Consider the following 25,925-nt stretch of genomic DNA (forward strand, 5'->3'; position numbering starts at 1 on the left):
CATCTGTTGATGATATTCAGGTGTTCTCACCTTTTGACTGTTGTGACTAGTGCTTCTGTGAACGTACACCTGGCTGAGTGTCTGGTTTCAATTTGGGGGGTATATATCTAGAAGTAGAATTGTTTGAAAAAGCATACTTTTTCAAAATTATACTTTTACCTGTTGCTAATTGAGAACCCATACCAAACATGGTACATTATACAAAAGGTAGACAATATAATCTACACTCTTCAAACACTTTATATTTTCTGTGAGATAGGATTTGTGAAATTACTATCCAGGACTAAATGGAAAATCAGTAGGTAAGTTTAGTATACACACACACACACACACATACACACATACATCCACACATACATGAGGATACATATGAAGGTATTTTAAATTTTTTTAAAATGGAATTAAAAGATAAGTTTATTTTAGAACAAAAAATGAAATCCATGCATAATTTTTCATAACATGCATGCCCATGAACTTTCTGAAAGCCCCATGTACATGTATGTGTGTGAATAACTATATATTCACTCAGTATGCACACATATATGTTATACATATATCCTTTTTAAGACAGAAGTACCCGTTAGGACTGAGTTTTGAATCTTATAAGATATTTCAGTTGAATGACTTGGGTAAATTGAATCACTTAGCAGAGAGATGGGCATAGGGATGATATCTCAGAGTTTAATTTTTTTGGAGAAGGATTGCAGGTTGCTCACCAGTTGGCAATACAGGAGAGAGACATAGAATGCAGAAATGATCGAAGAGCACCCATGGCTCTAATTTAATAGCTAGCCAGCTTTCAAAATTAGCATTGTATTGCAGAAACCATTTTATTCCTCGCCCTATGACCCCTGACTTACTTATGTTGAATCTTGTGGACTACTCAGAAATTTTTCTACTCAGAAATGCCAGTGTAGATGAAAGATTTGTTTTGCTTGGGAGAAATAGTTTAGCGTAGTGGCTCAGTTAAGCTTCATTCATAAAGCACAGATTAAGAAATTCTTAGGGGGCAGCATTGTGGCATGGTGGGTAAAGCCAACACCTGTGACACCAACATCCCATATGAATACCAGTTTGAGTCCCGGCTGCCACACTTCCAATCCAGCACCCTGCTGATGTGTCTGGAAAAGCATCAGAATATGGTCCAAATACTTGAGACCCTGCCACCCACATGGGAGACCCAGAAAAAGCTCTTGGCTCCTGGCTTCACCCTGACCCAGTCCTGTGTATTTGGCCATTTGGAGATGACCAGTGGATGGAAGATTTGTCTCTCTCTCCGTGAAACTCTGCCATTCAAATAAGCAAATACATCTTAAAGCAACAGTTCCTAGAAAGATGGGAGTGTGATTGTATTTCCTATGATAGTTTTGGCAACAGTCATTCTATGTCCTCAAATGTGTTATACTACCCCTCCAAACCTCCCCATGATCTGTCCTTTGTGGGAATTGATCATGAAGTTGAGATTCTGTTAGTTGTGGCTCTGTGATTTAATCAAGGCTCTGCCTTCAGATTTGAGAGAGTAAATAATATTTGTTGAGTGTCTGAGTGTTTTATTTATCTGAGTTCATCTGTGTCATAACAACCAGTAAGTGGTAGACCCATGATAGGGATGTGGATTTGCTGACAGAGTCAGGGCTCTGTCCACTGCATAAGGAGTACCAATGAGGTTTTACTTTATATTTTTATAGTTAACTGGAGTATTAGGATGAGAACAATGCCAGGATGCCTGTGGGCTCCACAAAAGTAGGGATCGTATGGGTTAGTTATATTTTCCATGAAACTATAAGGGGGTAGGGGCAGGCCCTATGTTTGCCATATGTTGACCATCCTTAATCTGTGTTATGTTATGGCTCATGGAGAGATTTGGGGTGAATTATCAAGAGAATATTAATTTCTCTCACAAACTATGTGTCTGGGATAGGCTTGTGGTTAATTAATGTTGATTCAGGGAGATGTTGTTTGAGTCTCTGTTATTTCATACAATCTCTAGTATGTGTTTATGATCTTATAAACTAGTTGCTAGGATTGATGCATTTATTATTGTTTGTGGACTGCATTTGTTTCAGGCAGAGAAAGCTGATGGATTTGTCAATCTGCCTGATTTCACCATAGAAAGAGCATCCGAATGCAAGAAAAAACAGTAAGTTGTCTCTCATCCTCCACAAAACTCTGAGCCAGGACACTCTCCATTTTAAATGTTCATAGAGAGATATGCAGATTTGGAAATGAGTAAAGGTAATATCCAGAAACCTGAGAATTTCGAGCATTATAGATTGGCAACCTAAGTGGTAATAGAAACATTTAACCACTCATTTCCTGCAATTTCATTTTGTGGAGCAGATGGATTTTAAAACCCTCATGAAACATTGGCATGGAATGTTGTTGATGGCTGTGTCTGTGAGGGAATAAAACACAAGCTCCCACCCAGAACTGGCAGGGGGGTCAGATGTCAAGGTTTTGTCCTTATAAAGAGAAGAAATGGATTAAACAGGACTCACCAGTTTCAGATATGATTGCATGACCAATTTCTCTTTCTTAGTTCACAGAATTGTTAATGGCACCCTTGGGATTTAATTCTTAGATGTCTTAAGCATGGAGATTATATTCTGGTATAATTGAAATCCAAGAGAATTGAGAACCAAGAGGAAGCAAATTCATGGTCCTTATACTGCTGAGAAGGAAACAGCCTACAGAGGGTAACCTTCCTAGTGCTTCCAGGGGAGCTGGCTCTGAACCCAGGCATCCAGACGCCCAGCCAAGTCCTCTATATATGATAGCCTCCTACTATGCTTTGCATATGAAACATTTTTCATTTGTTTTATCCCTTCTTCTACCTTTGACATTTTTTTCCCAATCTTATCAGAAAGGAGTATTTCCCTATTGCCTTTTTTTAAAAAAGATTTATTTTTATTTATTTGAAAGTCAGAGTTACACAAAGAGTGGAGAGGCAGAGAGAGAGAGACAGAGAGAGAGAGAGAGAAGTCTTTCATCCACTGGTTCATTCCCCAATTGGGTGCAAAGGCTGGAGCTCCGCCGATCCAAAGCTAGGAGCCAGGCGTTTCTTCCGGGTCTCCCACATGGGTGCATGGGCCCAAGGACTTGAGCCATCTTCCACTGCTTTCTCAGGCCATAGCAGAGAGCTGGATCAGAAGTAGAGCAGCTGGGTCTCGAACCAGCGCCCATATGGGATGCCAGCGCTTCAGGCCAGCGCATTAATCCGCTGCATCACAGCGCCAGACCTGTCCCTATCGACTTTTGTTACTAGTTGCCACAACTGATTGTTTTCTTCTAAGAAAATTAACAAACTGGAGTCAGCTTTTAGTTTTTGCCTCACCGAGCTGTATGTGTCCAGAGATGCACAGAGGTGTTGATCCTTATTGTTTTAACTGGTTGTTTAGGAAAACTTGGCTTGTACTGCAGACTTCCATTTTAAATAGTCAAGTATCAACACTTTGTCATCTTTAATATTTTATACTTTCCTTTAAACTAAACTCTACATTACATTTTTCCTTTACTAATAAAGAGTGCCTTGGATAACGTTTTTGATATGTTGTCACAGTGTGGAAGTTCCATTCCTGAATATACTCCTATAAACAAATTCTCCCTATAGGTAATTGAGCTTGAGTGCATACTTAGTGTGGACGAGCTGATCTCAATATGCTGAACTGGCGTATCTGTCACTCTAAATTTTTAATTTATTGTATCTTTATGGCAATGCAGTTAACAAGGATTTTCCATCTGTTTTCAATGAAAACTCTTGACTGGCTTTAACTTAGTCCTGCTTTAGATATTCTGACATGATAAACTGACCCTCAGTGCCTTATAAGAAATAAGGACTAAACAATAGCTATTTAAGGTGGCTAAGTTATTTTTTGTAAATTTACAAGAAAGGAGATGAATTTACAATGCTGGTATTTGACTCATTTACTTTCCGATCTGATACTGATTTCTAATCTGTTTGTGTTTTTCTCTTTTCAAGTGCATTTAGAATCAGCCATCCACAGATCAAGACTTTTTATTTTGCAGCTGAGAATTTGCAGGAAATGAATGTGTAAGTAGAGGAAATTGAAAAATCCAATTCTTTTGGGGAATAGATTTACTTTAGCCATGCAATGGAATTTTGAGCATTTTTTCATATCAATTGTTTTTTATTTATTCATTTTACTTTAAGGATTAAAATATTTAGCAACTAGAAAGTCTTCCTTTCTTTAGTATTTGGAAGCGTTTTGGAACACAGCATACATCAAGATAGCAATGTAGGAAGATTAGTTGTAAAATTCTTCAAAGTTGAGCAAAGAGTAGACAGAAATCATAAGACAACGTTAGAATGAGAATCAGCATCACAAGAAGAAAGACTTTCTTTTGTAATTGATCTTGTAGCTTTCAGAATGCTAAATGCAAAATACCTCTGTAGCATTTAACGTGAGCTGTGTGATTATCCTGGTGATTCAGGTATTAATCACCTCTCCAAATCTCATCCTGAACATTTTGCAAAATGCCCTTGCTGAGAGAGCATCTACCTTGAAATTTTACATCCCTATCATTTTCTGCTTGCTTGGACTATTTATGTTGAGGTCTGCCTACCCTGTGCCATCCACTCCTGATTAACATCACTAGTGTGGCCATAGTGGCTATTTTTGAATGAGGCTGAAGCTGAGGCCTTCAGGCATCAGAGGGCCTTTCATTTAATTTAAGCTTAATTCTTGGAGTTCTTAGTGTCTCTTTTTACCTTCACATAACAATTAGAATATGTTTATGGACCACTTACTCTGTGTCCCATTTTAGTAGATGTTGGACAGTAGTTAAAAAGACATACCTCTTCCAGTCATAAAGCTATAGATTAATCTATTTTATTTATGCATGATGATTTCCTTACCAGTCTACCCTATGCAATGTCCCTTTGGCCTCTTGTTTTAGCAGCTTAAAGAGAGAGAAACCAGCTGCTTTTTGCCAAACATACTCACACACACAGAAGTTCTTACAGGACATCCCGGCAGCTAGAAGCAAGCTTATCCGTCCTCTGTGCTTATCTCCTCACGCATCTGCTCTGGCAGGGCACAAAGTTGGGAAACACTGAGTTAGACATAACCAGGCAAGGAATTGACAACTGAGCCTTCCACACACGTCTTTGACTTACTTAGAATTGTTCCTGTGATATTTCTGATGTTAACATGTTCCTTAGGCTTTCGCCAGCATTTGAGACATTTGAGAACAGTTAGAGTAGACACAGCAAAAAGACTTGAAATGCTTCACAGAGTCTTAACTTATTTGCATGGGTCACTGAATCCTGCTGATGAGCAAACCGTTGCCGGTGTAGGTGGTGTGTGGGGAGGTGTGAGGCCCTGCCCAACAGCACTGGGAGCCCTGTGATGCTGAGTGTCACATACAGCTGAGCTATCAGGGAAGCCCCATGAGCCTTTCCCCTGCTTCTCCCACTAGCTACACCTTGTGACCCCATACCACACTCCCTTCCCATCACCATCCTCCACACCCCTCCTGGAGCTGATCCTTTCACAGTAGTTCTCAACAGCAAGCAGGGAGTGAGACTGAGAATACCAGACAATTAATGGTTCCTAAGTGTTTTGTTACTAGTGAACACTCTGCTCACACAGTAAAATGCATTTTTAAACCAGTGAAATTGTGAGAGACCCTTCCATGGGTCTCGGCTGCTCCTGCCCCCTGCTGCTGCAGCCCCCATCTCTGGAGGTTTTGTTTGCATTTCCAGACCACTTATCTTCAGTTCTCCCTTCACAGGTACTTTCTAATGGCGAGTATAGTGGCCTGAGTATTAGCTCTAGATATTACATACTGACTGTATCCTGTGGTTGCATTTTCAAAGTCAAGATCTCATTGCCTGTGTATGCTGTTATGCTTAAATTTGTTAATTTTCACTTGAAATTCTGTTAGTCTTATATTTCTGGTCTACAAACAAGGATGTGAATTGAAATTTGAACTTCAAGCATTTTGACCCCCAGGTTTCCCATGTTTTTAAATCTCTCAGTGAACTTTCCACCAGAAAGTTTCCTGGCAGCTCCTTCATAGGTAAATGGTTCATTGGTCTACATGCCTGAGTATAACATAATTTTCTATAATTTTATTACCAGTTTTGAAATTTTGCATTGTGAAGATGATTTTTCTAATAGCCAACATGGTAGAGTTCTCTTGGCTGCCAGATTAACTTTTTCACTTTCCCATACATTATGTGGATGAGATTTATATTTTGCAGTTACACCTGAAGATCTTCCTTTCTTAGTGATATGGTCTGTTAAAGAAGCAAGTGATCCATCTATGAATTCCTTGTTGAGATGTAGTAGTGTAAGGGGAGAGAGTGTGGCATTTTGTGTGATGAGTTTAATACCTGCCTCTGGCTACAGATGCCAGACTTGGAGGCGGCTGGTGATGGCTCAAGTAATTGGTTCCCTGCCACCCACATGGGAGTCCGATTAAGTTTCTGTTTTGTGGCTTTCATTTCAGCCTGACCATGGCCCAGCCCTGGCCATTGAGGGCATTTAGGGGTGAACCAGCTGATGGGAGCATTGTGTCTTTCTCTCTCTCAAACTTTTTTTAAGTACAGGGATAGTAATTAAGGGTAATGAAAGAGTTTCTAAGCAAAGTCTGGGGATAGCTGCCTTTCTCAGACGTTGTTTGTGGGAAGAATGCTCTTGTTTTGTACATTTATGTCTTAACACTTGTATCTCTCCAACACACACCTTCAGATCAAGTTAATATACAACAAACTCCCAGGAAACATCTGTCATCTTCTTTTCTATAAATATAAGTTCTCTCGTGCATCCGTCCATTTAGCCACAAATAGAAGTTTTCCTGCAGTCATGATGTCTAAAAAAGAAGGTCTTAGCAAAAAAGGTGCTCTAAACCAGTGACTCCTAGAAGGAAAGCATTCAAATAAGAGTCTGAGCAATCGTTTTTTTTCATAGCACGTGATAATGGTGGCAAAAGAAAAAAACAAGGGGGCTCGAGTGTGGATAAGGGCTGAGAGGAAACTTTGTTATTGTCAATATTCTTCCATTTTTCTTTAATTCTGTGTTGGGGAAATAAACTTAGAATTGGCCTTATTTCAGGCATTTCTTTTTTTAAAATATTTATTTATTTATTCGAATGGAAGAGTTGCAGAGAGGCAGAGGCAGAGAGAGAGAGAGAGAGAGAGAGAGAGAGAAAGGTCTTCTACCTGCTGGTTCATTCCCTAAAAATGGCCACAATGGTTGGAGCTGAACTGATCTGAAACCAGGAGCCAGGAGCCTCCTCTGGATCTCTCACATGGGTTCAGGGGCTCAAGGACTTGGGGCATCCTCTACTGCTTTCCCAGGCCATAGCAGAGAGTTGGATTGGAAGTGGAGCAGCCAGGACTTGAACTGGCACTCATATGGGATGACAGCACTGCAGGTGGTGGCTTTACTCACTATGCCACAGAGCTGGTCCCATCAGGCATTCTTAATTCAAAAATTTTTTTGTCTACATTTTGTTTTTTAATTTTGGATATTGTCCATTTCACTCTCAGATGCTTTCTTAAGGGTGGGGGTGGCATATTTGATTATGAAAGCAGGCAAATGCTAAAAATTGCTATTTTTAAAAGTAAAGTATTAAATTGAATATGTTTGCCTAATCAGTGTTTTAAAATGTACCTGTAAATGTTTCTTTGAGTTAAATAATACATGAAACATATTCTTATAAGACTGTTAAATAAAATGGAAGTAGAAAACAAGAAAACTTCCCACACCCCAGCCCTCCCCTTCCAAGTTAACTTCTTGTAGAAATTACCACTTTTAGCAGTGTGGTGTATATCCTTCATGAGACTTTACAATGAAGTCAATTCATGCACACACACCACTCTACAGTTTGTTTGTTTTTGACAGGCAGAGTGGACAGTGAAAGAGAGAGAGAGACAGAGAGAAAGGTCTTCCTTTTTCCGTTGGTTCACCCTCCAATGGCTGCTGTGGCTGGCGCGCTGTGGCCAGCACACCGCGCTGATCTAAAGCCAGGAGCCAGGTGCTTCTCCTGGTCTTCCATGTAGGTGCAAGGCCAAGGACTTGGGCCATCCTCCACTGCACTCCCGGGGCACAGCAGAGAGCTGGCCTGGAAGAGGAGCAACCGGGACAGAATCCGGCGTCCCGACTGGGACTAGAACCCGGTGTGCCGGTGCCGCAAGGCGGAGGATTAGCCTGTTGAGCCCCAGCGCCAGCCAACTCTACAGTTTTAGAAGTACATTAGAACAAAGCAAACACAATGTTCTATATTACTGTCTAGTGAACAGTAATTTGTTACAAATTTTCTACATCATTACAAAGTATCTTTCCATCTTAAACCTTTTATTGGCTTCTTTGTTACACAGTATCAATAGAATCAGTGTCAAAATTTATTTATCCATTTTTTAAATTAATGGATAATTATATTTTCTCATTTTTTTTCTTTTTCATTTTGTCATTCCCAGCCTGTTGGCACTTAACATTCTCCCACTTTATTTATGTACATGAAGATGTGTTTTAAACGATAGAATTTACAATTTTAATTGTTGGGTGAAAGGGATGGGTATTTAAATTTTTAATAACAGTATGAATTACCTGCTCAAAATTGGCTATACTTATTTTCATGTTCAACTCCACAAAGGATATGAATGCCCATTTTCTATTTCCTTGTAGGTACCAAAAATTAATATTTTTTGAAGATTTATTTATTTAAATGAAAGGCAGAGTTAGAGGGAAGAATGGGGGAGACACACTCACACACACACAAACACAAGAAGAGAGAGAGAGAGTTCACTTCTCAATTGACCATAATAGCCAAGGCTGGGCCAGGCTGAGGACAGGAGCCAGAAACTCTGTCCAGGTCTCCTTTGTGTGTAGTAGGGGTCCAACCACTTGGGCCATCTTCCACTGCTTTCCTATACACATTAGCAGAAAGTCAGATAGAACGTGGAGCAGCCAGACTCAACCAGTGCTCTTACAGGATGCCATTATTGTGGGTGGTGGCTAAACTTGCTGTACCACAGTATCAACCCCAACAATATTTTAAATTTTTGCCAGTCTAGTGGAGAAAAATTGTTTCCTGTGTTTAAACATGCATTCCCCAAGATGCTATTGAGGCTAAGGATATTTTCAGTGTGTTTATTAGCAATTGTATTTGTGTGTATGTGTTTGATTTTCTGTTTCTTTGTTTTGTCTGTTATTTTACCAGGACTTGAAAAACACTTTTGGGTTCCTGGGCCCTGGTACTTCTTAAATAGTCATTAGAGAACTCATGTTTGTCATGGTGGTTAAGAGACTTTCTTAAAGGAGACTGTGGTTCACCCTCCTTCTTGGAGAGATTTTTATTTTGTTTAATTTTAAAAATCAAATACATTTTGTCTGTAAAAAATAATGGGCACAGCAAAACACTGGCATGTTGAAGGTTGGATAGGATTGCTGAATCATTGACAATTGTAGACTTGGGAATGTGCAATACTTACATCATTATGTCAGCGTTGCATGCCAGAGTTCATGTGATGTGGCAGAACCTGAAGAAATGAAAGTATAAATGAATTGACAAAAATGTATAATATTATTGTTGATTTATTTGGCTACTATTAAATGCTCAAAAAAAAAAAAAAAAGAGAAAAGAATGCACAATATGGAGTATTTAAAAAGCTACAGAAAACTATAAATAAGTGGGAAATAAATCACCTAGATTTTTAACACCTCAAAACAACACTTTACCTTTTTTAAAATTAAGATTTATTTATTTATTTGAAAGAGTTACATAGAGAGAGAAGGAGAGGCAGAGAGAGAAAGAGGTCTTCCATCTGCTGGTTCACTCCCCAATTGGCCATAACGGCCAGAGCTGCCCCGATCCGAAGCCAGGAGGCAGGAGCTTCTTCTGGTTCTCCCACACAGGTGCAGGGGCACAAGAATTTGGGCTGTGTTTTACTGCTTTCCCAGGCCATAACAGAGAGCTGGCTAGGAAGTAGAGCAGCTGGGACTTGAACTGGCACCCATATGGGATGCCGGCACTGCAGGTGGCGGCTTTACCCGCTACACCACAGTGCCAGCCTCAACACTTTACCTTTAAGTAACTTTAAAGACTACTTAGTTTTAAGTAATTAAAAGATTGAATATATAGCTAGGGATCATGATAGATAAAATTATGCATTATTTTTTAAAACTGTATTTTAAAAAATGTGTTCCAAACTAAGCCTTTGTAAAGGAACTACACTAGTAAAAAGACCAAGCCAGGTTTAAATTCCTCAATGTTTATCTAGTTCAATTTTTCTTATTGATACTTAACTTAAATTCATTTTCAATAAAATGGTACATCAACAAAGGCAAGACATAGTCAATTTTTATTTTACCTAAAATTCTTCAAAGAATTAAAAATTCCCCTTCTTAAGGAAGACCTAGTTAAAGAAGATCTAGCCAGATCTTTTTCATATTGGCATAAAAATATTCCTAGTAATTAAACAGATGGTCTTTGTTTTTCTGAAATAAACTATCATTATTAAAAATTTGTGGCCCAGCAGTGAAAATGCTATTTGGGATGTCTGCATCTCATTTCAGAGTGCCTGGGTTCAAGTCCTGGTTCTGCGTCAGGTTCTAGCTTCCTCCTGATGCACACCCTGGGAAACAGAAGGCAATGGTTCAGATCCTTGGGTCCCTGATGCCCATGTGGGAAATGCTGATTGAGTTCAGGGCTCCTGGCTTTGGCCCAACCCTAGCTGCTGCAGACATCTGGGGACTGAACCAAGAGTGGAAGATTTCTTTATTTGTCTTTGTCTTTGTCTTTGTCTCACTCCCTGTCTTTCTGTCTTTCAAATTAAAAATAAACAGGTTTAAAAAAGAATTAGAGTGATGGAAATTCAATTGCCAAGTTATTAGATTATTTGATAAAGGTTTTGATGGTTGCTAAAATCTCAAATGCAGAGTTACAGAAGATATGTTTGTTCAGATGTTTCAGATAGCTGCTTTGACATCCACACTAACCCAGTGAATAATGTGCCATCTCACTTGGACAGGCTATCCTGAGTAAGGAGGGCCTTTATTAAGTTAAACCAGAGACCTTAGGTTTTGATGCCACAAACTTATGCTGTTTTGGGAAATGTTCAGACTGACAGATTTATGACTTTATCTCATTACAAATTCTGCACAAGACACTCCTTCAGGGTCTATGGGAAGGGTGACTAGATAGGGGCCAATCTCTTTAGTCAGATATTTACATTCTATTTGAATTTTAGGTGGTTAAATAAACTTGGATTAGCCGTAATCCATCGTGAATCTACTACAAAGGATGAAGGTATGTTCTATTTTAAATTTCCGAAAATTTAGTAAGAATATTAGAACAGATGAAAAAACAATGTCAAGTTCTATATATAGTCTGATCCCAATGAAACATATTTTGACATTTAAAATTATCTGAAAATATGTAGAGACAGACATATTCACACAGTCCCACCAACACAGAATAGAGTTTCCCAGACTGGGTATGGCTGATTTTCTGATTTCACACTACACCCACACTTCAGCAGCTGTTGGCTTCACTGATAATCTCAAACAATTGCCAATGCAAATGTTTTATTGCCCTGCTTGCCGAACTCTTACTCACAGACATGAACTTGTCATGATCTAATTAGACAACTTTCTTCCCACTGTTTCCTCTCTGAGAGTTTAACATTTCCACCAGGTGTTTGCCAAGACTAATTACCCCAAGACTGGGGTGAGAACCTGAAGGTCAGATGGGGGCACAGGCCATATTTTTAGCTCAGTTTGGCTTTCAGGGTTCAAATGCTACAGGAATGTAGTTCTTAATGATGCACTTGCTCTTTAGCATTGAGAAGAGAAAGTCTTAAGTTGCCAGGGTCACTGACTTGAAATTATCTCCAAAATGCTCAGGCTATGTAAGTCTCAAAAATTGGAAGTGAGGAGTCATATATTTTGATAACAAAGTCATAAGATCATAAATTTAGAAAAAGAAACTGGTAACTTGATGTAAAACAATAAAGGGTTGTGTCAAAATACTATGAAATCTTCTTGTCCTCTCTTTTGTGAAATATGTTCCTATTGTGTATTTGCAGATGTTAGGGATAGGGAACTATACAACTGCTCCTTATTCTGGTATTTAAGGTCCACCCATGGTAAGGTCTTATTGACCCCTCTGCTTCGTTTTCTACCTTTTCCATCAGGGCTCTCCATACGTGTGGCTCTGCATGCTCCTGGACCCAGTGCTCCCTTCCTTCTTTGTGTATGTAGATGGCTCAGTTATCTGCCAAGTGTCAGCTCATTATGTTTCCTAGGTTCAAAATTAATCACTACTGCTTTTATACTCTTTTAGTGTATGACTCACACTGCCTTTGAGTACGTATTGTGTTTCCCTGAGCTATGGTTGGTCCCTCTTCCTGCACATAGAGGCTCTGAGGTGGCCATTTATTTCTCCTTATGCAATTCATTTCCTTGCACCAGATTGTTCACTAGATACACACTTTCTAAACTAGACTGAAATTGGAATAACCAGATGGAGGCAAACCTCTGCTCATGTATTATGGAATAAGTGATAACAGCATTAAACATTAGGAATTTCCATTTTTGTTATAGAATGTTACAGTGAAAGTGAACAGGAGGATCCTGAAATAGCTGTGGAGTCACCGCCCCCTCCTTACTCTGCGGAGGCCCCCTCTCCTCTGGTAGGTACCAGTGTAAGTACTCTGTGGTCACTGACCACATGGGTGGCAGTCATTTCCCCCATGAAGGTAGACACAACACTGACTGACACATTTTTAGAATAGGATAAATTAAGGTGCCTTCCGAAGAGCAATGGCAGTTCTCACGGTGCTGACTTTTGAGCCTTCTCCCGAAGAGCCCACTGGGATGACAAATTCAGCGTGTCTGTGTGTGACCTGCGGATGTATCATGCTCAGAGGATTCATGGGAATGCAAAGGGCTTCTAGGTGGTAGGCCACGGCTTGCAGAGGCTTGTCTTATAATGTTTATTTGTAACCTACTAGTCTTCAGAAAGAATTTAAAGTGCCTTACCTAGGTGCATGTATTATAAATGCAAAATGAATTTAAAGGAGATGAAAAAATAGCATAAAAAGGAGAGGCAGAAAGAAGGGAAGCCAGGAAGGAGGATAATGCATTAAAATTGCATATGGAGGGGCTGCCACTGTGGCACAGTGGCACTGTGCCACTGCCTGCAACACCAGCATCCCATGTGAACACTGGTTTGAGTCTTGGTTGCTCGACTTCCAATCCAGCTTCTTGCTAATGTGCCCAGGAGGCCGCATATTATGGCCCAAGTGCTTGGGCCCCTGCCGCCCATGTGATGTGGGAGATCCAGATGGAGTTCCTGGCTTCCGGTTTCAGCCTGCTCTAGCCCTGTGTTGTTGCTGCTATTTGGGAAGTAAACCAGCAGCTGGAAGATCTCTCAGTCTCTGTCTCTCCATCTTGTAATGTAACTCTGCCTTTCAAATAAATAAATATATCTTTAACAATTGCATATAGAATGATGTTTATATGTTCACTAGAGAGTTGTCTAAATTTTATCTGAGCTTTGTAAGCACCCAGTGGAAGGTCAGGTTGCTAATGGGTATTCAGACTTTGGAGATTTGCTTCATGTTTGGGTGCTCTTTAACCTTACAGTGACGACCTCTGGAAAAGGAATCACAAACCCTATTGGGGAAGTAGATTTATGGCTTTTACATCCCATGTGTGCCAGGACTTCAGGAAGGTACTTGAAATGTACAATCATTTAATTCTCAAATAGCCTTGAAAAGTGGTATTATTTAATTTGGATTTTGCTGATTACTAATGAGGACGCACATCTTTGCATATTTATTGCCATTTGTGTTTTCTGTTTTCTGAAGCATCTGTAAGGTCTTTTGTACATTTTTAGCTGCTGTTTCTGTCTCCCCCTCCTCTTCCTCTTTTTCTTTTTGATTTATGGCTCAATTGGTTAGTGCACAGTATTTATACAGTAGTACATGGAGAAGATTTCTTTGTTATTCAGTATGTTCATCTTTTTCAGCTAAATGTGAGCAAATCTTATTCCCCCCTCCCTTTTTTAACCCTGTCATGGCTTCTCTTTGTAAACAGATGTTCTTGATTTTCGTATTTCATCCTTGTCCAGCACTTTCATTGTGGTTAATTCCATTTTTCCGAGTTTAAAAAAACGTTGCCTATCCCCAGGAAGTCACTGTACTGTCTTCAATGTGTTTGGAGAAGAGTGAGGTTGAGAGATGTTGAATGGCACGGGCAAGCACCCAGCAAGCCTGAGATGAGGGTCCAGCCCATGTAGCTTTCCAGCATATGGTCTCGCCACTGTAACATGACACTTAGCCATCTGAAGGCTAACTGACAACTGAGTCTGACAGGTTTGTCGTAGCTCGTTCACCTGCCAGACCCATTCTGCCAGAATTTCTATTCTCTGTGTTAAAATTTTCTCCTTGTTTGTGTTTTGCCAGTTCCTGAATTTAAGGTGTCAAATTGTCACTGTTCTAATTTATTAGGCTAACAACCAAGACAAGGAACAAGTATTTGTCAGTTGAATATGTTACTAAAAATCTGTATGTAAAAATGATTAACAAAAATTAAAATTAGGATACATATAAAAATTTTAAAGTTTAAAATTATAAAATTTATACCAGTTTTTAAACTTTTTTTTACTAATATGAAGAGAACAAGTTTTGTGTATTTCAAAAGTTCAACTCTAAGACCATAAGGATACTTCATTCCCTCCCTCCCTTACTTTCTTTTTCTTTTAATTTTTGCAATAACATAATTTCAATTTACTTTATATAACAGGCTTAATATTCCACTAAATATAATATTCAATAAGTTAATAATAAAAGACTACTGTTCCACAGGTATATAGCCAAGGGTTATAAATGATAGTCAAATCATAAGATGTCAATTTCATTCTTAAATATTCAGTTTTTTATGCTCTCTATATTAGCTACCACAAATCAGAGAAAACATGATAATGATACTAAAAGACTCATTGTTGTGTGTCCTTCTTAATATAACTTTTCCCTCAATGCAATCTTTTCTTTAAAATCAGTTTTGTGAATTTAGAAAAAACTTTTATTTTCTCCATATCACCCATACTTAATGAAATTTCTGAGATATCATTATCTTGAAGCGATTCCCAGCTTTTAACAGCTTCTTGCTGGATTGCCCTTTCTTGCTGCTGAAGAAGCCATTGCCTTTGTGTGGAATATGTCTTCAGTAGCTGTTCCTGTTGTTGATTTCATAGACTCATGTGTGTTTTCTAAGTTTCTGTCTCTGTTTCTTTCCTTCTGCCTCTGTGTCTCTTTATTTCATTGTCTCTTCCCCTATGTGTGTCTTCCTGTCTGTCTTCCCCATTTTAACCTGTAACACACAGGAATTGATAGATCCTCTCTCCATCTCTTCCAGAAATTCCCTCTCCCTGTGACTGCCAACATAATTCTTTTTTCCTGATTTATTTTGGCTCTAAAATACTGTAACTTTCAGTTTTATAATAGGAAGCTACTATCACAGATTACTGAGAGGATTGTCAGGCATCTAGAACTCTACTTGGTAAAAATAAAGCAACCAGATTGTCTTCTGAAATGAGAGGTCTTGGCTCGACTGCATGATGTAATGACAGTAGCTTGATGTTACAGTGGAAGTTCAGGGACTACTTGCTTCAAAACAGATAAATGAGTGGACGTTTAGGTGACCAGTGAGTTAAGTAACAACTCAGAAGATTCTTTAGAATGTTCTGAATCATCATTCAAATGTTATTTTTGAAGATTTAAGTTGATCATTTTTTGTAGGCCACCAAGGCTATTGTTTTCTGAAGAGATATATTGGAAAATAGTCAAGTTTTTAATGGGTAGTTTTTTTCCTTAGCAACAGAATATGTTCCTTCTGCTCATACATTTTCCAGGTAGATTTTGTTTTTCTTTTCTCTTGTTTCTAAAAAAACAGACTTACAAGGCACTTGGCTAGGATAATATTTAAGCTTTTTATTTTAACAAATGAAACTAAGAAATCATAGTAACTTTTACCCAGTGTATGAATCAAGTTATTATTTAACTCAATATAATACAGACTAGCTGTGAATTAGATATAGACACCTAGGGGAAAAATAATCCCCCCCGCCAAGTTCTTGCTTTGGAAAATCATTATGGAAAATGAACTTTCATTTCATGATGAGAAACTCTGTAGTATGAATAATAGTATTCTGGAACATTATGTCTAAGCATGTAAACTTGAAAAAGACATAATCCAGTGTCCATTTGTTCCAACTGTTAATGAGTGAAGAGAAGCAGTAAAACCTCATTACCAGTCCAGTTTGGAGTTTGAGTCTAAGGGGCTGAACCACATTCCACAGGAGAACAAAGAACACCTCTGAGTCTTGTCTGAGTGAGGAGGTTTTGTTTTTATTCTCTCTTTTGAAGAGGCTTCATAGGATTGTGAGAAAGTCATCCATTTGTTTTGAAGGAAATTAGAAATGTGGAGCTTATGACAAGCTTATTCAAAAGGCTTAAAATAGCTGGAAGTTTCACTTTGAAAGATAATTTATAGAAATTACTGTCCATGGCTCCTAGATGTTCACAACAGAGCAGAAAAGGAGTCATCTTCAGCCACATTTCAAACCCAGTATTTTTCTAAGTTAATTTTTAAGTCAAATATTAGTTAGCTTCAAAATTCATTTTTTTAAACAGTTCTCTTTTTTTCTTATTTGAAAGATGCAAGGGAGTGAGAGGGAGAAGGGGGGAGAGAGAGAGAGAGAAAGAGAGAGAGAGAGAGAGATCTTTATTCCACTGGTTCATTCTCCCAATGACTTTCAACAGCCAGGACTGGGCCAGGTCGATTATCAGGAGCTTCACTGGGTCTCCAACATGGGTGGCAGGGGCACATTTGCAGGGAGTTGGATGAGAAATGGTGCAGCCAGGACTTGAACTAGCACCCATATGGGAAGCCAGCACTGCAAGTGGCGGCTAAAGCCACTGTGCCACAGCACTGGCCCCCAAAATTCACTTGCTGACAATTGGGCCCTGATTTAAGAACCATCAAGGTCACTAATATATGCTCCATGTATTTTCACTCTATGTTTAATTTTAGAAACATTTTGTGATGACCCGCTATATGGTTCCAAGCTTATTCATTCATTAACAAGTGTTGAGAGCCACACTTCTTAATGCTCGGGACACATCAGTGACTCATGTTCTTCAGGAGCTGAGTTTGAGAGAGATTGGTCATAAACAATCAACAAAAGTAAAACATCTGCTCCATCAGTAGACAGAAAGCAGGGTAAGTGAGAGAGATTAGGAGTGCTGGGTAGACATGCAGTTGAACAATGAATAGCAGATAGAATGCATCCATTGAGAGCTCAGGTCTGAATACAAAGGTGAGAATCAGCCAGGCCGCTATTTGGGGAAGGATTTCTTAAACCAAGGGGATAGAATCCAAGTCTCCGTGGTGCCTTGTGATGCAAGGAAGCCAGTGTAGTTGCAGCCAAGATGAGAGCACAGTAGTAGGAGATAAAGTCAGATTTGGTGGTAGCCGTACTCTGTGGGTTGTGTGGTCCAGTTCAGGACTTCAGCATTCTGGGGAATTTGAGTGGACTTTGGAAGGTTTGTGCCACAGAATGATGCGACCAGTTTCTACTGTAGTGGTACTGCTCGGGCTGCTGTGTGGCAGAGGCCCTAGGAGTTAGGGGGTCAGTAGGGAAGCAGAACAAATTCAGGGAAGATTGCTCTAATCTGTGGTGAGAGATGGTGGTGATCCCATGTGGTGTTAGCAGTAGGGTAGTTGATAAATGGAATGGTTGGATTTTAGTCACACTTGAAAGATAGACCACCGATAGGTGGACCAAATCTGAGATTAACAAAGTACATAAATACTTGCAAACCAAGCTTCAGGCAGATAATTTTAACATGATAATTCTCACATTTTGATGCCTTTCAGTACAATCTCTTTATATACCAATGATGAAAACAAACCAGCTAGAGCAACCTAAAGAGGCAATACATAAAAATAAATCCTGCAAACTCTGGCCTGTTGTCTGGTGACACCGGAGGAAGTTGAAGATTAAACACAGAAGGGGAAATTAATTTTAGAAGTTTAAATTTAATCTTAATGGTGGATGTGGAAGAGATGTCTATTCAAGGTCACTTGATCTTTCAGTGTATTACTATACTGGACAATAGAAATGCTCAAAAGTGGGTATTTGCAGGTAAATGTTACCAGTGACTGGTACAAAGTTAGAAAAATTCACCCTTTCTCCTTAAGATGGGAAAATCATAAGATCTGTGGTTGGACATTCACTTAAGACTTTACTAGGATAACCCTTTGTATACTTACCTCTTGCTTTAACAGTTGATCCTTGCAGTCCACGCTTCAGGGAGTCAGCAGCAAAGATGGTGGCTATCCTGTGCCTCTTTTGCCTTCCTTCCCCACTGCCTTGGGTGAAGCCCTCATTAGCTTTTGCCTGAGTTACTTAAGCAGAAGGCTATTTTTCTTTCTCTGTCTCTAGTTTCTCCTTCTTAAAAATCACCTCCAAATTAGTTTTCCCAAAGTGCAGTTCTCATAATATTGATTCACCTGCATAAAACTTTTCTGTGAACTCTTGTTGCCTATCAGATTAATTCTAGACTCTTTGCTTTGGTATTTAAAGTCCTGGGACTTTCTGTGGACTACCATGGCAATCTGTTGGTGATGCTTCCTTTGCCATCAGCCCAAGATGTTGCCTGCTGTTTCTCGAAAGTTTTACCAACTTTCCTGCTCCTGCACCTTCACCATACTATATGGCATGTACCTTGACATGCAGGGCCCAATTGTAGGAAAGTGAATTTTGGGGGCCGGTGCTGTGGCACAGTGGCTTTAGCCACCACTTGCAGTGCTGGCTTCCCATATGGGTGCTGGTTCAAGTCCTGGCTGCACCATTTCTCATCCAACTGCCTACAAATGTGCCCCTGCCACCCATGTGGGAGACCCAGTGAAGCTCCTGATAATCGACGTGGCCCAGTCCTGGCTGTTGAAAGTCATTGGGAGAATGAACCAGTGGAATGAAGATTCTCTCTCTCTCTCTCTCTCTCTCTCTCTCCCCCTCTCTCTCTCCTTCTCCCTTTCACCTTTCCAATAAAAAAAAAAGAGAACTGCTTAAAAAATGAATTTTGAAGCTAACTAACATTTGAATTAAAGCTTCTTCAATTAAAAAAAACTACACAAAACTGGAAAATCATTATTAATTTCTTTAACCTTTCAGAATCTCTTAGTAAAGTGTTATCTCACCTGGTATTGCAGAAGTAAGCCTGGAAGCTCCCAGCCAAGGCCCCTTTAAGGCCCTGAGGCTATCACAGAAGGCTTCCTGGAGGAGCTGGCATCTGATCTGACGCATGAAAGATGAACAAGCATATTAGCCAAGCAGAGGTGGAATGGAGGGAGTCGTTCCTTTCTGCTTTCATTTGATTTGCTGTGGGGAATTCAGTTACATTGCATGGTTGGTCCACCAAAGGCACTGAGCTTGACACTGGCTGGTAGATGAAGAGTATGAGAAATAATGAGCTATCAAGAACACATGTTTCTGCATTGAGTTCTTTGAAATGGAAGTTCAGGTTCACTTTGGTTTGTATTTTGTCAGTCTCTCTTTCAATGAAAATGCCTTTCAACGCTCAGTCTGTTTTCCATTTTCCTTCCCTTGCCTTTCCAGATCTTCTTCCTTTTTTTCTTTTTCTTTTTTGCTAACTTTTCACTTTTTCACTTTAAAATTAACTTTATAATTATTACATGGTAGGAAGAGAAAAACAGACCGAAAGCACCAAACAGAAATACACTTACAGATACTTCTGGTGTTCATTTAACAAGTCTTCCTCAGTTTTTTGAGCAGATTTTGAGGTTCAGGAAACCTTACAGAAAGTGCTGCAACAACAGTGCACACAGTCTTCCTCAAATAGCCTGTTGTGCTACTAAATAAAAGTTGTATCAGCAAGAGCAACAGGAAAAACGTGTGATTGGTCGCTTTCCAAAAAAGGCAGCTGATCACAGAGAGGCTGAGTTTTTACTAAAATAGCTCACAATAGGTGAGCGTGCCGAGAGTGGGCTAGCATGGGTATTTTTATTAATATTTATTTGTAGATTCTGCTAATGAATAGATTCTTCCTGACATTTGTTTCAACAGTCTAGGGGTTGTGTATTACCTCTTTCAGGAAGCCAGATATTTATTTAGTGAATTACAGATGTTGGATCTCTTAGTTTTTAGATAATCTGAATGATTAAAGGTAACCAGTTCCCAAGCTACTTCACACATTCCTGAATGAAATATTTCATTTCTGTGCCAATGTATTGTTATTGCTAAATGTGTGTGTGATCGATTAGTTTGTTAACTAGATATTTTAATGTTATGCTCCTTAAAAGTGGATTTAATGAGGTAAACCTTTGCCAGAGAGGGATAGAGGCTAGTGAAGGCATCCGTGTCTCACACTGGAGTGCCTGGGTTCCACATCTACCTATGGCTCCTGATTTCAGCTTCCTACTAATGGAGGACCCTGAGAGGCGTAGGTGATGGCTTAAGTAACTGGGTTACTGCTACACATGTGTGAGAACTGGATTGAGTTCTGGCTTCTACCTTTGCACTTTCCCCTATCACAGCTGTTGTGGTCATCTGGTGAGTGAACTAGGAGATAGAATCTCTCTCTCTTGCTCTATTTCAAGTAAATAACATTTTAAAAAATGAAATTTATTGCTTATTTGACTATCCATGTCTAGTATTCAACTTATTGGAAACACATTGGGGAAATACTATCTTTTTGACATCAAAACTCAGAACTAGGAATCATCTTGGGGCAGTATTGATTTGAAGCAAATGTAACCATTTTGTGTTAGTTTGCAATGATTTTAAGGATTTTGGGGAGGATTCCAGTTTTCTCTTTGGCATCCTCTGGATAACCATCTCTTTCCTGACACTTGTTTGGAATTTTGAACGAATGATTGACCAGAGTATCTGATAAAGAGATCATGTAATAAAATGTCTTTCTGTCTTATCTGTCATTGACAGTAGTACGGGGATCCAGGGAGCAATGGAATTGAGATGTTTAGATTTTACTGACTAATAAAATTAAAAGTGGAAAAGCAACACAGAGTTGCTGAATCTTTATTTTTCTATGTAGGACATTTTTTTAAAGGAAACTCCTAAAAGACAAAGGCTCTCATATAAACCATCATCATTTTTCAAAAAGAAGGCATGCATATCAAGATCAAAGCCTAACAAGGATACAGTTTCAGAATAAATGAAGTCTTTCCCAGGAGAGTATCCTTGTTGGTGTTACTGTATTGATATTTTCTCTGTGAACTGGTGTCCTAAGTATTGTCATTTGCCCTTGGGGTATGTTAGAAGATCTGACATATCAATCCACTTCTCATTGCCTGTGGAGGAGCTTTTGTTCTCGCATTATGATAGAAAGCTGCAAATATATATTTCCTTCTATGGCAAAGCTTCATTAAAGTTTTAAAATTATTGAGTGGATGAGTAAAGATGATTTCAGTCAACCTGTGTAGTTATGAGCCAATCCTGGGCACATGCTGGGGATATTGAGCAATATTTAAGGGTTTACATATGAGGGGGCTTCCAACATGAGTGGGAAATGTGATGTGTTTTATAATTCCATTTCCCACACATGTTTGGAAGCCCCTCAACATATGATTTACCCATTCTCTGATCACCACTCCGTTAACATGATTTTGCTTCCTGTCTGGATCTAATTTTCTTTTCATTCTCTTAGTCAGCCCTTGGGCTCATGAGTTTTTGCTCCATCCATGTGAATTCCAACACAGATTGCGAATTAATTTTTTGCTCAAATTAGCTTCAGTGGCCTAAAAATTTTCCCAAAGAGGTCCTCTAAGTTTCTGGGGAGCACTAAAGAGTAAGATAAATCATGATAAGCAGTGATATAGTGATATAACAGTGAATTCGAAGTTAAACAAATCTGTTTTAGAAAAGGACAGCCTATATGACTGTCACATGGAAATTAACATCATATATTTATCTTTTGGGTATTTTTTTTGTTTTTCACCTTTTGAAGCAGCACTTGGGGTACCTTTATTTAAACAGTAGAGAATAACAGTTTTAAATGATGATTTCTTTTATTCTTTTTTGGTCTTACTTGTGAAAAATAGGGTGCACAGCAGGCGTCTTCATCCTCACCCAAACTGAGTGGAACAACATGCTCTTTCTCTTCCCTGGAAAATACGGTAAAGATGCCCAGCAGTTCTTCTTCTTCTGTATCTAAAGAAAGACAGTCCTGGCTTGACATCGTTAACAGTTCACCTGCTGATGAAGATGTGGGACACTCCATAGCATTCGCCGTGCACGTTCATTCACCTGCACCCTCAGAGGTAAACAGTTGTAAGGCCCTGGAAAACAGCTCTCTCACATCAGAAAGTGGATTTTTGAACTCTTTGTCTAGTGATGACACGTCTTCATTGAGTAGCAACCAAGACCATCTTGCTGTCCCAGACAAACCTACTGAATCCAGGATGATGGACAGAGGTAAGCCAAGAAATTGTTTGCTCTTCTTTAGAGGATGAACATGAGTGGTGTGTTTATGGAACTCTATTGTGAATTTGTATTAAGAATGCTTAGTCTTATAAAAGGTGATTCACTAATCAGTCAATCAAGCAAGGCTAAACCCAGGTTTTTGCTTTTGTAGAGGAGTTTGCATGGGGAGAACCCAAATGCCAAACCATTAATTACTTGCCATAAATGTCCAAATACTTTAAAACTATGAGATGTATGGTCACAAAATAATAGTACTTTTCCACCTGTCTGAGAAAAAAGATTTCTTTTTTTATTCCATATCCCATACTCTGTAGTTTGCATTGGTTAAATCAGAGTTTGGAGTCTGGTATTCATAACATCATCACGATGTTTTCAAATGAGTTAAGAGCATTGGCATGTCCATAGACAGCATTTGATTCCTAACCAGCAGGCTCCTATGTTTGCTTGTGTAGTTCATAAAAAGACAAAGTTACATTTTGGACTGTATTTCTAACTTTAAATATAAAGGAAAACACAGATTATGCATTTGAAAAACACTGTAAGTCTTAACAAAGGAGAGTTAATGGTGTGTAGAAATTAGTATGGAAGAGGAGAGGCACCAAGGTGGTGGAATATGGAGGGAGCTTACTGCTCTAGTCTAGGGGAAGATAGTTAAAAAAAAAAAAAAAAAAAAACATGGAGAGAGTGCAACATCAGAGAAGAGTTAGGGAGAAAATGGCAGAGGAATCCCCACGTAAATTAAAGGGACCCTGAAGACCTACTTGGAGGGTGTGGATGTGCACAACTCAGGACCCCATCAGCTGAGAGCCTCAGCATCAGCTTTGGAGAGTGAAGTGAGACCAGATTCAGAAGCCCAAGCCACTAGCAGCAAAGCTGCGGGAAGAGCCTGGCATGTATCTGGCTTGGAGCCTTGTAGGGGACAGTATACCTCCCAACCTAGAGTAAAATAAAGGAGACATGTTTCTCTCTCCTTGACCACCCAGCACGTGTGTCCTGTAACTAGCTGACAATGAGCAGGCACTATCTAGGACATATGTAAGAGCTGGGCCAGCTCATGTCCCCATACCCAGCAACTAGTCAAGAGGAGACACCTGAGTCTGGCTTGTAGAACTGATAGAGGGCTAGGTGCTTGTGACTGTGGGAACCTTATGTGCTGGGACTCTGAAAACACTATGGCTGTGTGGGAGGGCACAGAGTGGGGCTGGATTTTTAGGCAGACACTGTGGGCAGCTCCACATGCTTGGAGCTCCTTGATTCCTGGTGAGGGTCATTGTTGCAGGATCTGTGCTCAAACCAAGGAGCGGATGGATCCTTTATGTAGTTCTTGTGGCAGCATGGATGAATATTGTACCCACTAGGGCTAGTGTCCAGGCGCCGGTCTCCGTGAAGGAGAGGAGGTGAGCATGATACTATGCAATAGAGCTGAACAAACCTCCCCTGTGATAAAAAAAATGAAAAGAGAGAAATTTACCACACCCAATTTGGGAGTCACCTTGGACACTCCTCTTAGCCTGTTTCACTGAATAAGCTCTCTAGCCACACCTAGCATACACATAAGGGTATTCACTGAAGGGGCAGACACTCCACTAATCCACAGAGGCATAGTCCAAAGATAAAAGCCAACACAGGGGAAAAAAAATTAAACCAACAAGTATCTCCACAAATGCCTAAAAATAAATGCAGCAATTCAAGAAATAAGAATAAGGAAGACAACATGACATCCCCAAAGGAACATAACAACACTTCTATTCTAGAATGTGAAAATTAAGACATTGAAGAAATGCCAGAAATGGAATTCAAAAAAAAAAAAAAAGATGTATGATTACTTAGAAGTAATTAGAAGCAAATCCACAAACTAAAGAAATCTATACATGACATGAAAGAAAAATTTTCTCATGAAATTGAAATTATAAAAAAATCAAAATATTGGAAATGAAGAATTCAATAGAAAAAAACAAAAAATGGGGTAGAAAGCCTCAACAACAGAATTGATGAGGCAGCAGAAAGGATATCTGAATTAGAATACAAATATCTGAAAAATTTACAGTCAGACCAAAAAAAAAAAAAAAAAAAGATGAAATTAGAAAACTAAAAAACAGTGTTGGAGCTCTATGGGATACAATCAAATGATCCAAAATATGGATCTTAAGAGTTCCTGAAGGCGTGGAAAGAGAATGGATTAGAAGTCCTTTTTAGTGAAATGATTACGGAAAACTTCTCTAATTTGGAGAAAGAAAGTAATGTCCAAGGAGCACATAGAACTCCTAATAGACATGGCAAGAAAAGATCTTCACCACAACGCATTGTGGTCAAACTCCCCACAGTAAAACATAAAAAAAGGATTCTTTTTATTTATTTATTTATTTTTTATTTTATTTTTTGACAGGCAGAGTGGACAGTGAGAGAGACAGAGAGAAAGGTCTTCCTTTGTCGTTGGTTCACCCTCCAGTGGCCGCCACGGCCGGCGCACCGCGCTGATCCGATGGCAGGAGCCAGGTGCTTCTCCTGGTCTCCCATGGGGTGCAGGGCCCAAGCACTTGGGCCATCCTCCACTGCACTCCTTGGCCACAGCAGAGAGCTGGCCTGGAAGAGGGGCAACCGGGACAGAATCCGGCGCCCTGACTGGGACTAGAACCTGGTGTGCCGGCGCCGCAAGGCGGAAGATTAGCCTAGTGAGCCATGGCGCCGGCCCAAAAAAGGATTCTAAAATGTACATGAGAGAAATTCTAGATTATTTTCAGAGGATCTCTAATTGGAATCAGAGCTTACTTCTCATCAGAAACCCTACAGGCTAGGAGAGAATGGTGAGATATATTTCAAGTCTTAAGAGAAAAAAACTGCCAACCCAGAATACTTTATCCTGCAAAGTTCTCTTTTATGAATGAAGGTGAAAGACAGACATTCCGTAGGCCAGCGCCGCAGCTCAATAGGCTATTCTTACGCCTGCAGTGCCGGCACACTGGGTTCTAGTCCCGGTTGGGGTGCTGGATTCTGTCCCGGTTGCCCCTCTTCCAGGCCAGCTCTCTGCTGTGGCCAGGGAATGCAGTGGAGGATGGCCCAAGTCCTTGGACCCTGCACCCACATGGGAGACCAGGAGAAGCACCTGGCTCCTGGCTTCAGATCAGCGCGGTGCGCTGGCTGCAGCGGCCATTGGAGGGTGAACCAATGGTAAAGGAAGACCTTTCTCCCTGTCTGTCTCTCTCACTGTCCACTCTGCCTGTAAAAAACAAAAACAAAAACCTTCCATAACAAACAGAAATTGAAAGAATTTTTCACCACTCCTCCAGCCTTACAAAAGGATGCTTAAGGATGCGCTACACAGAGAAACACAGAAACATGGTCATCACTTTGAAAGAAGATGAAGGCAGAAAATCTCCCAGTAAAAATAAAAAGGAAATACAAAGTAAACAATAGGCATATTTATG

At 39.7% G+C, this 25,925-nt stretch overlaps 1 protein-coding gene across 17 annotated transcripts in view; it reads left to right on the top strand.

Annotated features, from left to right (window-relative positions):
* IPCEF1 (interaction protein for cytohesin exchange factors 1) overlaps positions 1-25,925 on the top strand; it is a 210,930-nt gene that overhangs the window by 146,101 nt on the left and 38,904 nt on the right. For 9 of the 17 annotated variants that reach the window (XM_089332554.1, XM_089332556.1, XM_089332553.1 and 6 more), the window contains exons 7-12: positions 2,067-2,140; positions 3,980-4,051; positions 11,219-11,277; positions 12,056-12,115; positions 12,573-12,661; positions 22,119-22,491. In XM_089332554.1, the coding sequence (XP_089188680.1) occupies positions 2,067-2,140; positions 3,980-4,051; positions 11,219-11,277; positions 12,056-12,115; positions 12,573-12,661; positions 22,119-22,491 (727 nt within the window). Of the gene's footprint in view, positions 1-2,066; positions 2,141-3,979; positions 4,052-11,218; positions 11,278-12,055; positions 12,116-12,572; positions 12,662-13,616; positions 13,706-22,118; positions 22,492-25,925 lie in introns of those variants that run through there. The other 8 variants (XM_051854212.3, XM_089332558.1, XM_008263717.5 and 5 more) reach the window with 4 other exon arrangements.

The sequence above is a fragment of the Oryctolagus cuniculus genome, chromosome 5, assembly GCF_051225735.1.
Source record: "Oryctolagus cuniculus isolate XC-2025 breed Fujian yellow rabbit chromosome 5, ASM5122573v1, whole genome shotgun sequence".
NCBI classification, from domain to species: domain Eukaryota; kingdom Metazoa; phylum Chordata; class Mammalia; order Lagomorpha; family Leporidae; genus Oryctolagus; species Oryctolagus cuniculus.